This window comes from Phocoena phocoena, chromosome 10 (genome assembly GCF_963924675.1).
Source record: "Phocoena phocoena chromosome 10, mPhoPho1.1, whole genome shotgun sequence".
Lineage (NCBI taxonomy): Eukaryota > Metazoa > Chordata > Mammalia > Artiodactyla > Phocoenidae > Phocoena > Phocoena phocoena.
The window spans coordinates 7,768,365-7,782,168 of record NC_089228.1 but is presented as its reverse complement, the minus strand read 5'-3'; the positions used below and the strand labels follow the sequence as shown (position 1 = coordinate 7,782,168).

At 45.7% G+C, this 13,804-nt stretch overlaps 1 protein-coding gene across 2 annotated transcripts in view; it reads right to left on the bottom strand.

Moving 5' to 3' along the window:
• The window catches only part of SRGAP3 (SLIT-ROBO Rho GTPase activating protein 3), a 254,066-nt gene that overhangs the window by 50,792 nt on the left and 189,470 nt on the right, over window positions 1-13,804 (bottom strand). For both annotated transcript variants that reach the window (XM_065886366.1, XM_065886367.1), the window contains exon 11: window positions 4,813-4,840. In XM_065886366.1, coding sequence (XP_065742438.1) covers window positions 4,813-4,840 — 28 coding nt within the window. The remainder of the gene's footprint in view (window positions 1-4,812; window positions 4,841-13,804) is intronic.

The window sequence follows — 13,804 nt, the reverse complement described above, 5'->3', positions numbered from 1 at the left end:
ATCTGAAGGCCTCTGGATGTTTAAGCGGGTCTTAATTTACCCACGGTGGCAGGCAGGAGTAACACAAATGTATTCTAAATCACAGGAGGGCACAGCACGTGTCCAGGAAACCATTGAAACTCCAATCAGGGCTGTCATCCCGCAAAGCTGACCAGATGGAGGGGGAATCAGGGGAGAGATGTAATCTGTAGCCCAAGAAAGCAAGAGACTTTCAAAGATGATCGGAAGGGTTAATTTTCATCATTTTGGCTTAAATGCATCACCAAGTCTCAACTCCCACCATACCAGGGCACTGATCTTCCTAATGCCTCCTTGCATTTCAAATGCACTTGACTAATCTTTATTCCGTTGATCTAAGAGCCAGTCGATTATTATTCTTATTTTAGAGGTGAAGAAATTGATGCCAGGAGGGAGGCTGCAGCTTCTCTGGGGTCCCCAGGGGACCCAGGATGATGATTATCTCCTGTCCTTTAGTCAAGTACACTTTCAGTTACAATGTTTTCAAATCCATCATCACACTGAATGTCGGCTCAACCCTGCACATATGGTCCCATTTTACAGAGGCCTAAACTGAGGCCTAGAGGGGGGAGGTGGCAGAGCTAGGCCCCAAACCCAGGCCTCTTTGGCTCCAATCCCAAGATTTTTACCAAAGGGTCTGTCATGGAGCCTTAGGGAACTTTCTCATTTCCAGCCAAAGACTCATCCATCCCATTAACCCTTGCCAGCGGAGGACCCGCGGGGTCAGGTTGAAAGTGTCTTGCTTGACTTTAGGATCTCCATTCCCTGTGCTCCATCTCGGCCACAGGGAGGGGCGATCATACCACAGTTCACCAGCGACAGCGAAACAGCCACAAACACTGGACCAGTTTGCAGAGGTGCTCACATGCATATACCTGTGTTGGCTTATTTGCTCATCTTTCACCACCCAAGTTGGCCTGACTCAATGCTGCCAGCCTTCTAGGGCAAAGGACTTTCTGAGGTTAGGAGGAGAGTCCCTAACCAAGAGACACAGTTCATTTTCAACTGGCTTCGTTCATAATTTGAGAGGTACCAAGTGGGGACCAAGCCTGATACAGATAATGTCCATGCGTGATGAACACAGACCTGGGCCCACAAGCCTTGACTGATTTCTGTGCATGGGCAAGAAATCGTATGTGCCGTGGAGCCAGTCAAGGAGATAAGACTCATGCTGCCTTGCTCACTGGCCTTGTGGTGCCTGTCTCCCTCAGCAGGCCCGCCATCTAGGGAACTCGGATCAACTTCTAGGTGTCTGAATACTGAGCAAATGCTGCTAGCTCCAGGACATGCATGGGCAAAGACACAGTGGAATCCAAATCTCATGCCACCCAAACACTGGAACTAAAATAACAGCACAGACCAAAATTTTGCAAAGAAACAACAGGCAAGATTATTTTGAGCTCATCTCGGATCTACGTCAATTTGGTTAGCTAAGTCCATGTCATTTCTTTTTCATAAGTTACTTATTTTTTGAGGATGTGGGTTATGTGAGAGTGATATTTCTTACAACAGATCTGCTTTTGAATTTCCAAATGCCAAAAGAGAGTGCCAAAAATGTGACAGGGCCATAGGTTTTACGTATCATAACTGGAGGGTAGCAGCTGCACCACCTTGTTTCCATGGTGATTTGGGTTTCTGTTTTTGGACGTTCTCACATCATTTCCTTATCTCACACTGCATGATACCCTCACGACAACCCTGTGAGATAGGCAAGAACTATTAAACCTACTTTAAACATAAGGTAAACGAGCCCAGGAGAGATTAAGAAACTTGCCCAAGGTCACAGGAACAGAATTCAGCTCTTCCTACTTCAGGTTCTGGTGTGATTATGGAAATTGGGAAATTGATTTTATCACAGAACATTCAGCAATAGCATTAAATCATCTATTAAACTCTCATGGTCAGCAAGAGTACAGACTCTTAATGCAGGTGTTGGACACCCAATACCAAAAATATCTAGGGTGCCTTTAAAATTTATTTCCTAAAATAAGTCCTAAGGATTCTTTCTTCCTTGAAGTTACATAATTTCTGCCCAATCCAGAAAGCAAAGGACTGTTAGAACCGCATCAGGATTTCTTTCTTTTGTGTGGTGCTCTGGGCAGTGAGCGGAATCTCTGACAAGGAAACGTAGCTATCCCAACTTTGCATGACACCAAATTGATACCGACTTACTGAAGTGCTGGGTGGGGCACAAAGTGGGGAGCAGGGGGGCAGCTCAGCCAAGGAAAGTGGGGCAGCCTAAGCCTTCCATCTCTTCTGCTGCTCAGTTGCAGAGCCAAAGGAAAGAGAGACAGAGAGAGAGAGAGAGAGAGAGAGAGAGAGAGAGAGAGAGAGAGAGAGGCAGGGAAAACAGGAACAGAGAAAGCCACGGAGAGGAAGAAAGAGAAACCAGAGACCAATGTCCCCTTTCTGCCTTTCAACCAAGATAAAAATTAACACGCGTTAGTAACATAGGAATTGGCCTCAAAATTATTCTGTGACCAGAAGGATGGTTATTTCCCTAGACAACCCAACAGATGTGGGTGTCAACATCCAAAATGGCAGCAATATTGTAGTTCAATGGTGGTCAGGCTCTTGGAAGCTGTGCAAGGGTGTGCATGGGGTTGCATCTGTTTGGACAAGAAATCTCGAGTGATTTCACTGCTAATCCAGACTTGGAGCGAGTCAGCCTAGGTTAGGGAAGCCAGTCAATGGTTTGAAAAACCATATCAAACCTTACATTTGCATCTGGCTTTGCCATTTACCATATGTCTTTCAAGCACATTATTGCATCTGGTCAGCCTAATTACAGGGTTATTATGAATTGGGGCTATTCTAAGATAATGTTCTAAAGTATGAGAAAAAAATATACAATGTGTCACAGCCCATGTGCAAAAATTGGTCTGTCTATACAAGGCCAGCAACAACTTGGCTGAGGGGACCTGCTCAAATAATCACCCAAAACAACACTGACCTTGGACAGGAAACTATGGCAGATAAAGAGGGCCACAGTATAGAAATAGCTCACCCAGGGCATTTCAGATAAATTTTAAAAACACTTCCAAGTTAGCAGTGCACTCCACAATAAGTTAAAAATGATTTTTGGAAGTAAGAGGAAGCTTTTACTTTACTAAGAGTTGCCTTTGACCTTGGCCAAGGGCCAAAGTGCAGATGGCTGGATTTGCAACTTAGTGCAGTGTATCTAAGTGGGAGGTCTGTAATCCTAGCTTGGATTTCCCAGGCCCTAGGTCAAAGAGGGTGTGGAAGACAGCATCTCAGAGGACTTTATTTAAAAACAACAACAACAACAAAAAAAAAAACCTCTCAACATTTCTCTAAGGAAGACCCTGGGACCTCACTAAGGGTTTGATTACAGATCTCTCCTACAATCTGCTGGAATCATCTTCTCCCACATGAGTTTTAGGAATTAGGAGGAAGTGAGGGATGGCTCAATTCATCCCCCCCATCTGTTTCATTATTTGCAAACTTTGGTGTAAAATGTTGTTTTGGGACTATGACAACACTCTTGCAATAAGTAAGTAAGTAAATAAATAAATAGGAGTTTGTTTCTAAAAGGTTCTTAGAAAGTAACCCTGCACATCTGCTGACCCATGTGCTGGGAGGGCCTCGCCTGGTATCATGAATCTTCCCAATGTCCGGGGACTGCCAGGGCCTAGAGGAACAGCTGCACAGGCTAAGCTTCTGGAGAGCCCTCAGTCTTCCCCCACCCTGGGCCAGCAAACTGAAAACCTCAGAGCTTTCCAAGCCTTTTCCCAGCCAACTCCCTTCCAGATGAGGCGGGAGTTAAGGGTTCATCCTCCCTCTTGCCAAGTAGGACAGCTTTCCAGGATTCTGGGCCACTGGGAAGAACTTGTGGGAAAAGGATGTCTTTGGGTCACTGGGCCCAGAATGAGGCAGAAGTAGCTCTCAACGGCCACGTGATGGAAAAGCGCAGGCCTCTGGGCCACCAGCTCAATTCAACTTGGGCAGTGGGACGGGCATTGCTGGGAACACGGAAATGGATGGGCTCTAAGGAACCCGGGCAGCGACAGGGCTGTTTATGGACCTAAACTCTCCACAGGTAGAGGAAAGGTCCAGTCCTGAAGCCAGCCTCTCAGCTATCAGCCGCTGAGTCAAAGTGTTCACTGGTTCTGGTCTGCTCAGGGAAAAGCCCAGAGGATAATGTTGAGCGGGCTGGAGAGAAAGCAGAAGCTGCCCACTATTACTTCCCCCACCAGGGGCTCTGCCATCAGGCCATCCCAGTGCTGCGAGGTCTGAAGCCAGGGCAGGCAGCAGCGGGCGTCTGCGCGCGCTCGTGTGGATATGCGCATGCGTATGCCCGGTGGTGTGCGGTTCCAGCCAAACCCGGAGCCTTGGCAAACTGGGACCCCGGGCTGGGCCCCATGCCTCGGCGGTTTGCTCAGCAGCCATAGAACGGATGGGGAGACAGGTGGGCAGCTACCCCACAGCCTCTGGCTTCTCCTGGTTGCCCTCAGCCACTCTGCAATATATATTACCTTCCCGTCCTCCCACCAGATGGATAGCAACGAGGGACGACACCCACTTCCCACAGCAGCTCTGAAAGGCTCCCTCCCCATCACCAGTCTAATGCTGGAACCAGCAGAGCAGCCAAAAGACCTTTGCCTTCCCTCTCAGCACAACCACACCCCCGTGGGGACACTGTCCCCTCTAAGACTCCTCCGCTGCCCTGAGCTCCAGCACTGTCTCGCCACCTCCCCGTCGTCCTGCTCCCCCCACCTCCTCCCACTGCCCACTCAGGCAGCAGGTGAAGGAAACAAGATGCACCGCTCTTACCTGGTTGTACCGCATTCTGCTCTCTCCCCTGGAAAGAAAAGTGTACATTGATTTAATTGTTGATTTTGTTTTCGTTTTTGTTGGTTTATTTTTGAGCACAGAACATTCATCTTTTTCTAAAAACAAGAAACAACTAACACCTTAATTATTTGTGAAATAGGAAATCTTATTATGCCTAAGGTATGTTCTGTTGCGAAGAACTGAGTCTTATTAAATCCTCAGTGCCTCCTATTTGTAGGGCTATGTTCACATATTTTTCATTTGTTATCGTTCCTACGCGTTTTATTTTCAGTGATTCTCAAGCTACAACCTGCTGACCAGTGGCATCAGAATCTTCTGGAACTCTTGTCAAAAATGCAGATTTTTTTGGCTCTTTCCTGGATAAGGACCCAGGAATCTGCATTTTGACAGCACTCCCAGTACTCTCTTCTATGCATACCCCAGCTGGAGAGCCCACGCACTGCTTTATGTCCACAAAGGTTTACTGAGCACCTGTCATGCCCAGCACTGAAGGGTATCAGCCATAAGACATCTTCTGTTGTCACTCTACCCCGCCAAGTGCCCACCCTCAGCCCTCCTGCCTTCATCCTCAGCTGAAGACCTTCTCGCTTCCTTCACTGGAAAACAAAATCAATAAGACAGGGTCTCTGGGTACCACCATGAGACCTACCCACCTGCCTGCGCCTGCCCACTCCCCCGCTACCTCCTTTCCCGGTGCTCTGGAGGAAGCATCCTGCTTCTGCTAAAACCCAGACCCCATGCTGCAGGTCCCATGCCCTCGGCCCTTTTCAGGGGCTTTGCTTCTGCAAGTGTCTCCCCTCTCTCTAGCATGGCCAGTCTCCTCTCTTCTGGATCATTTCCATCAGCGTATCAACACGTACACTGGATACATCCAACCTGCCTTTGAAGCCTCCCCTTGATCCCATTTCTCCTCTAACTCAATCTCCATTTCTCAGCTCTCCTTTCCAGCAAAACTTCCTGAAGGAGCTCTGTTTGGGGTCCCTGTCGCTTCCTACTCTTGCCTTACCGCAGCTGGCTTTTGTCCTCACCACTCCACGGAGACTGCTCTGTGCGGCTGAACCTAATGTCTCCTCTGCTCTTACCTGACTGCTCAGCACTCAGCACTGCCTACCTCAGTTAATCACTCCCTTCTTCTTATAAAGCTTTTTCCTCTTGATTTTCATGACTCTGTACACTTTCCAGGTGTCCTTCCTGCCCTACAGGCTGTTCCTCAGTTTCTCTTGTTGTCTCCTCATCTGTCCAAACTCTAACCTCTAAATATTGGAATGCCCCCAGGATGCAAACTGGGTCTCCTTCACCCTCTCTAGGTGATCTCAAATGCTTGCTGAGACTTCCTAACTTTATCTCCAGATCTTACATTTCCCTGGAATTCCAGTCTCATATCCACTGCCCTCTTTTTTAATTATTGAGGTATAATTTACATATCATAAAATTCACACATTTAAAATGTATAATTCAGTGATTTTTAGTAAATATTCAAAGCTGTGCAACCATCACAACTCAATTTTAGAACATTTCCATCACACTGAAAAGATCCCTTGTGCCGATTTATAGTCACTCCCTCTTCCCATCTCCAGCCTATGGCAACCACTCATCCACTCTCTGTCTCTGTAGATTCGCTTATTCTGGATATTTCATAAAAATAGAATCATACAATATGTGGTCTTTTGCATTTGGCTTCTTTCACTGAGCATAATGCTTTTGAGGTTCATCCACAGCACGATCCAGTACTTCATTATTTTTATGGTGCCGTAGAGAACCTCTAAGCTGGTGCTGTCCCATGGAAATATAATGCAAGCCACAATTTCTAGTAGCCACATATAAAAAGTAAAGAGAAACATGAAAGATTAATTTTAATGATACATTGTATTTAATCTAATATATCAAAAATATTATTTCAATATGTATCAATATAAAAATTAGTAAGATATATATATTACTAACTCTTTGAAATCTGGTGCTCATTTTACACATCTCAATTCAGACTAGCCACGATTCAAGTGTTCAATAGCTGCATGTGGCTTGTGGCCACCATATTGGACAGAACAGCTCCAGACCCTAGAATCCCATCTAGCATTCACAAGGGACTTTATTCAAAAAAAAAGAACTGAGCATTTATATTTCTCTATTGTTTCAGAAAGCAATGCTGAGTGGGGAGGAAAATGAGGGGAGGAAGAGAGTTAGAGAAGTCTGAGAATAAAACTTGGAGCGAATCAGCACACAATTCCTTAATTCCTGACCAAAGCCACAAGCAGTTACAAGAGTGAGTGACTGCAACCGGCTGAACAGAAGCCAAACGAGGAAAGGAGAAAAGTTGGGTAAAACAGGAAGATTTGCTCTGCTTAATTTGATTGTGTGCCTGGGGTCTGGGGCAAATTCCTACCAGACATCAACTTGAGTTAAATTTTCACGTAGATGTAAGACCCTGAGTTGAAGCTGACGGCAGCCCACTCATGAAAGCGTCAGCCAGTGGCCTGGATTGACTATAAAGCACATCATTTCCCTTAGAGCTGTAGTCAGCTGTGCAACTCTGACTGACAAAGGGGACCTAGGAAGAGGTTCCTGCTCTACCTCCTCTTAGTTCCAGAATTGCCCACTCCCCTATATACTCACTGTGGTCCAGGCACAGTGCCCTTCTTTTATTCCTACCTCACCACATCCCTTCCTGCCTTCACACAGGCTGTTCCCTCTGCCCCAACACTCTCTCCCCAGTTTTTCACACGGCTGACGCCTTCCCATCCTTCAGTCTCAGCTTAAACATCACCTCCCCTCGGAGGCCTCTCTGATCACCCAACCTAAAGCAGGTGCCCCAGTGCTCCCCAACCCCGTACACAACTATTCTCTATCTCAGCCCCAATTTTCTATTCGAGGACACTCACAGTTATAATTCTTTACTTAATGGTTTGTTTCCTGTTTGAGGTCTCTCTTCCCCACGAGGGCAGGAACCTTGTTCGTCTTGTATATACTGTGTCCCCATGGATGGATGGACAGATGAATAAATGGCCGGGGGGGGGGAAGAAAGGGGTAGGTAGGAATCAAAGGATCTGAGTCCTGGAGTAGAATGTGTCAGAACACACTCAAGACAGACCTTCCTCTGGCAACGAATCGAATTTATTCTCCTTCAGCTTTGACTCACATTCCAGACCTCAAGAACCTCTTTACCAGAAACATCTTTTGGAATATGGTGTTTCAACTTCTAACAAATAACAGAAATTAAAAATGTTCTTCCCTTTACCACCTGAGATCTCTTCGGGTTTTAAAAATATATTTTATACTTGGTGGCTCAGTCATTTTCTAGAAGGTCAGACTGTCTGGTCCCGGTGGACATTTTGCTCTGTAATGGGCTATTAAATCTTGGCCTGAAAAGGTTATGTCTCATCCCTTTTATAGACAATGCACCATTCACCCCAGAGGGGCTATAGAGTAAATTGAAAACCCACCCATATCTTAAGTGTAAAGCCTGGAGCTTACTGACTAACCAGGGCAATAAAGAGGTCAGAAATCTAAGACTCAGAGGTGATAAAGTAAGAATCCTCTGGCCAATAAAACGACATAGCAACAGCCAAGGGCACATAAGGGTGTGTACTCTTGTTCCCAAGATGTGGCAGTGACATTTGTAACAAGGAATGACAATTTGCAGGGCACCTAGAAGCATTTTGACTTGTGTGCCATGTTCAAAAATTCGCTTCTAAGTGAGGGTGACCCAAAAGACCTAGTTTCCTCCAACTTGTGGTTTCTTTGAGGTGTGCTGTCAAAAGAGTACTGGAGAGAAACTGAGGCACTAGACATGATATTTCATTTCATTAAAAAAAAAAGCTTTGTATCTTTTTAGTAAAAATATTCCACTTGGCCCCATATTTCTCACCTGTTTTCAAAATGACCAGCTTATCCCCCCAATATAAAATAGCTCTCAGATGACCTAAAAAGGCCATTGAGGCAGGTGTCACCCTACCCTAGCCCCACTCTTAGAAGAGCTTTCTACTGAATGGAAGAGTTAACATGTCCAGGTGGAGGGGAATCATCTGAAGATGCTCACAAGAGTGAATTAGAAGATTCTGAGCTTCCTTTGGCCCGCTCAATTTTTTCATGCCCCAACTTTGCCCAACGGGCAAGTTCTTTATCAAACTAAGCGCAAATTCTCCCCTTTCCCCTAATGCCCTTAGAATCCACATATATTAATCCATATTATTGTGCAGGGGAGACACAAAAATGACTGAAGATTTGGTTTCAGCTCCAGTAATTCAGTAATTTACTAACTTCAGTTAATAATAATGTATCAATATTCATTAATTGCGACAAATATACCATATTCGTGTAAAATGAAGATGTTAATAATAGGAGAAATTGGATGTGGAGTATATGGGAACTGTACTATCTTATCTTTGCAACTTTTCTATAAATATAAAACTATTCTAAAACAAAAAGTTTATTAAAATTTAAATAACTATGGAGAACACTACGGAGGTTCCTTAAAAAACTACAAATAGAACTACCATATGACCCAGCAATCCCACTACTGGGCATATACCCTGAGAAAACCATAATTCAAAAAGAGTCATGTACCACAATGTTCATTGCAGCTCCATTTACAGTAGCCAAGACATGGAAGCAACCTACGTGTCCATCGAGAGATGAATGGATAAAGAAGATGTGGCACATATATACAATGGAATATTACTCAGCCATAAAAAGAAACGAAATTGAGTTATTTGTAGTGAGGTGGATGGACCTAGAGTCTGTCATACAGAGTGAAGTAAGTCAGAAGGAGAGAAACAAATACCATATGCTGACACACATATATGGAATCTAAAAAAAAGATGGTTCTGATGAACCTAGGGGCAGAACAGCAATAAAGACAAAGACGTAGAGAATGGACTTAAGGATATGGGGAGGGGGAAGGGTGAGCTGGGATGAAGTGAGAGGGTGGCATGGATATATATACACTACCAAATGTAAAATAGATAGCTAGTGGGAAGCAGCCGCGTGGCACAGGGAGATCAGCTCGGCACTCTGTGACCACCTAGAGGGGTGAGATAAGGAGGATGGGAGGGAGATACAAGAGGGAGGGGATATGGGGATATACGTATGCATATAGCTGATTCACTTTGTTATACAGTAGAAACTAACACAAGCAATTATACTCCAATAAAGATGTAAAAAAGAGGAAAAAAAACTTCTCCAGAATTGACCAGTCTAACAAGACCCATCCCATTTATCAAAAGAAGCACAGTGGGCTTTCCTCACTGCTGGCTTATGAGAAAACAGGACTATGGAAATTCTTCTAGATGGCTCTTTCTTAGCCTCCATTATACTTCTGAAGTTGCATTTTCAGTTTTTTGCTGCTCTTCAGCTCAAAAGTCAGAAGAAGGACTCATAAATCACATCTCAAAGCAAGGCGCAGCTGAAGGCTAAATAAACTTGGAAGACCAAATGGATCACGAGTTACGCCAACCAAAACTAATTATTATTATTATCTCATTAAGGCCATTCAGGCAAGGGCAGGAATAAAAGGTTGCATGTGACAGCACTCACAGAGGAGCTGGAGAGAAGCACTTCCTCATCTGGGATCTTATTTTATAAAAGAACATCTTGTTTTCTAAATCCAGGGTATCTGATTTCGAAAGTACAAGTAGCCAACAACTCACATGGACCCACCTTTTGGTACAACTCATGAGCAGCAGCCCCCAGTCCCATGACCATAAAAACTGATTCTGTGAGCCGTGGAAGCTGCCCCCGTCACACACACACCCAAGCTCCTCTTGAGGACTTTCTGTCTCTCCCCTTTCCCTCTATTCTTGCTGTTCTTGTTCCTCCGTGTTACCCACACTCCTCCATGGCCCCACTCGCCTGGTCCAATACTGAAATGTCAGGATGGGCAGAATGTAGCGGGGTGGGACAGGGGAAATGAAGAAAAAGCTCATTGCAACTCCTTCTCCCCCACTCTTCCTCTCCATCAATGAGTTTTGACAAATGTAAACACCCATGTCTAACCACCACCCAAAGCAGGATATAGAACATTTCCATCACCTCCAAGAGCTCCCCAGCTCTCACCAGCTAGAACACACAAAACTAGTCTATGGCAATAGAAATCAGATCAGTGGTGCCTTGAGGTGGAGGATGGGGGCAGCTGACTGCAAAGAGGCACAAGCAAACTTCCGGGTGGTGGTGACAGGTGGATGTATGTGTTTGTCAAAACTGATTTCTGAACATAAAATGGGTGCATTTTATGGTATATCCATTATATGTCAACAAAGTTGATTGAAAAAATTCCATTGGTATTAGTTTTAAAGTCCTGGCTATTCCTTCAAGCCCTAGCTTTTCATCTTCCTTGAAGCCTTTCCAGATCTCCTGGGCCCACAGCGAAACCTCCCTCTCTGGACTCACAACCCTCAGAGTCTGTACTGTTCGCCTGGCAATTCAGTCAGTATTTCTGTGTGATAGTGTTATCATTATTTAATTTTTTATGAATTCATGTGTTGTCTCCCAGCGAGAATGTTAAGTGCCTTGGGGTTGGGAAATGGTTTCATTTTTCACCAGTTCTTCTAAAGCATGGGGCTCACAAATGCCAAGCACCTGCAGAGCCTGGCAGCCCCCTTGATAGCTGCTGAGTGGACAGGAATTAGGGACTTGTGCGGCTGGGACACAGCCACTAGAATGTGCACCCACAGGGAGAAGAGAGCGAGCCAGGGAAGGCAAGGACGTGTTGCGGACAGTGAACTCCCACTGGCAGTGACCACCAGCCCCGCAGCCCAGCACAACTCTCGTCCTGTCACACTCCTTCCCCAGAACACTCCTAGGAGCTCTCTAGGCTGCTTCAAGCTGTCATCTCGGGATCTACTGGCATCATCATCTTAGAAGCTCCCTTCATCTCTCTTGTACTGGCCCCCTGTTGCCCAGACCCCATGTTTTCTTTCCTTTCAGTGGAGCACATCCTTCAGCCAACAGCCCTCTCTAAACAGAACACAAGACTATCTCTGAGGTTGCCCAGCAGCTTCAGAAGCCCCAGGTCAGCTCCTCCCCTCAAAGCTGAGCCTCATACCCGGCTCCAGGGCCACCAGGACTTGCTGTAAACCATCTGTGAACTAAAAATCCCGCCTGCCATATCAGTAAACAAGGGATGTTGCAGGCATCAGCCACTACAGCCACTCCCAATGGAGAGCCCTGAGGGAATTTGGGATGGAAACATAATGCCCAGGGACTTCCCTGGTGGGCCAGTGGTTGAGAATCTACTTTCCAATGCAGGGGACAGATTCAGCCCCCGGTTGGGGAAATAAGATCCCACATGCCACAGGGCAACTAAGCCAGAGTGCCGCAACTACTGAGCCTGTGCGCGCTCTAGAGCCCACGTGCCACAACTAGAGAGAAGCCCGCGTGCCGCAACAAAGAGCCCGCGTGCTGCAATGAAAGATCCCACATGCCGCAACAAAGATCCCGCGTGCCGCAACAAAGACCCTGCGTGCCGCAACTAAGGCCCGAAGTAGCCTAAATGAATAAATAAAACATAATGCCTACCAGTGAATCATCAGATACTGCAGCCACCCGCCACCTGCCCACCCCCCTCAACAAACAGTGCACCCTGAGGAAACTCAGTATGAGAAAAGACAGGATACTGGCTCCAGAGAGCTAAGGTGCATATCAAAGGAATGATTGCACTGAGCCCAGACTCTTGCATCTTCCCATATACAGAAAAGTGCCAAATTCCTTAACGTGAGATGTCTGGTTTTCTTTTATTAACAGCAATCTTTAGATGTTCTGACTACCTGGTCTTTGCTGCAAAAACTCCTATATATCCTGGCTCCCCACCTTGCCTCTTTGGAACAGTGTCTCAGAGTTATCTGAGATGCTGTGTCCTGGGCTTAAGTCCTCAATTTTGTCCACTGAATAAAATATAACTCTCAGCTCTTAGGGTGTGCATTTTTGTTTTCAGTTGACACACCCTTGACCTTGGATGGTTTCTAGTTCATGTTCTGGTGACCTTTCCATTCAACATTCATTCAGTGGCTACTGAGTGCCTGATATGAGCCAGGCACTGTTCTAGACACTAGATAAAGTGGTGGACAAAATAAGCAAGGAAGTCCCTACTCTGGTTGAAGATATGATGCTCTTGGGGGTGGGGGTGTGACCAACGACAATAAGCAGGTGAACAAATAGTATATAGGAGGATTTCACATGGTGATGAGTGAGATGAGGAAAATCAAACAGAAAGAGTGTTGGGACAGAGGTGGTGATTCCTTGAGGTTGGGTGGCAGAAGGGTCTCAGGAGGAAGTGACATCTGTGCTGACAGCTGAAGGATAGGGAGCCATCCACACAGAGACATGGGGTAAGGGCATTCCAGGCAGTGGGAACCGCAGATGCAAAGGCCCTGAGGCAGGAATAAGTTGGATGAGCTTTTTTTTTTTTAACATCTTTATTGGAGTATAATTGCTTTACAATGGTGTGTTAGTTTCTGCTTTATAACAAAGTGAATCAGCTATACATATACAAATATCCCCATATCTCCTCCCTCTTGCATCTCCCTCCCTCCCACCCTCCGTATCCCACCCCTCTAGGTGGTCTCAAAGCACCAAGCTGATCTCCCTGTGCTATGTGGCTGCTTCCCACTAGCTATCTATTTTACATTTGGTAGTGTATATATGTTCATGCCACTCTCACTTTGTCCCAGCTTACCCTTCCCCCTCCCCGTGTTCTCAAGTCCATTCTCTAGTAGGTCTGCGTCTTTATTCCCGTCTTGTCCTTAGGTTCTTCATGACCTTTTTTTTTTTTTTTTAGATTCCATATATATGTGTTAGCATACGGTATTTGTTTTTCTCTTTCTGACTTACTTCACTCTGTATGACAGACTCTAGGTCCATCCACCTCACTACAAACAACTCAATTTCGTTTCTTAGATGAGCTTTGATGTGCAGAAAGGAGCTCAGTGCCACTGGAGTACAGTAGGGAAGTGGAGGATGAGTAGATGAGGTCAGGGAG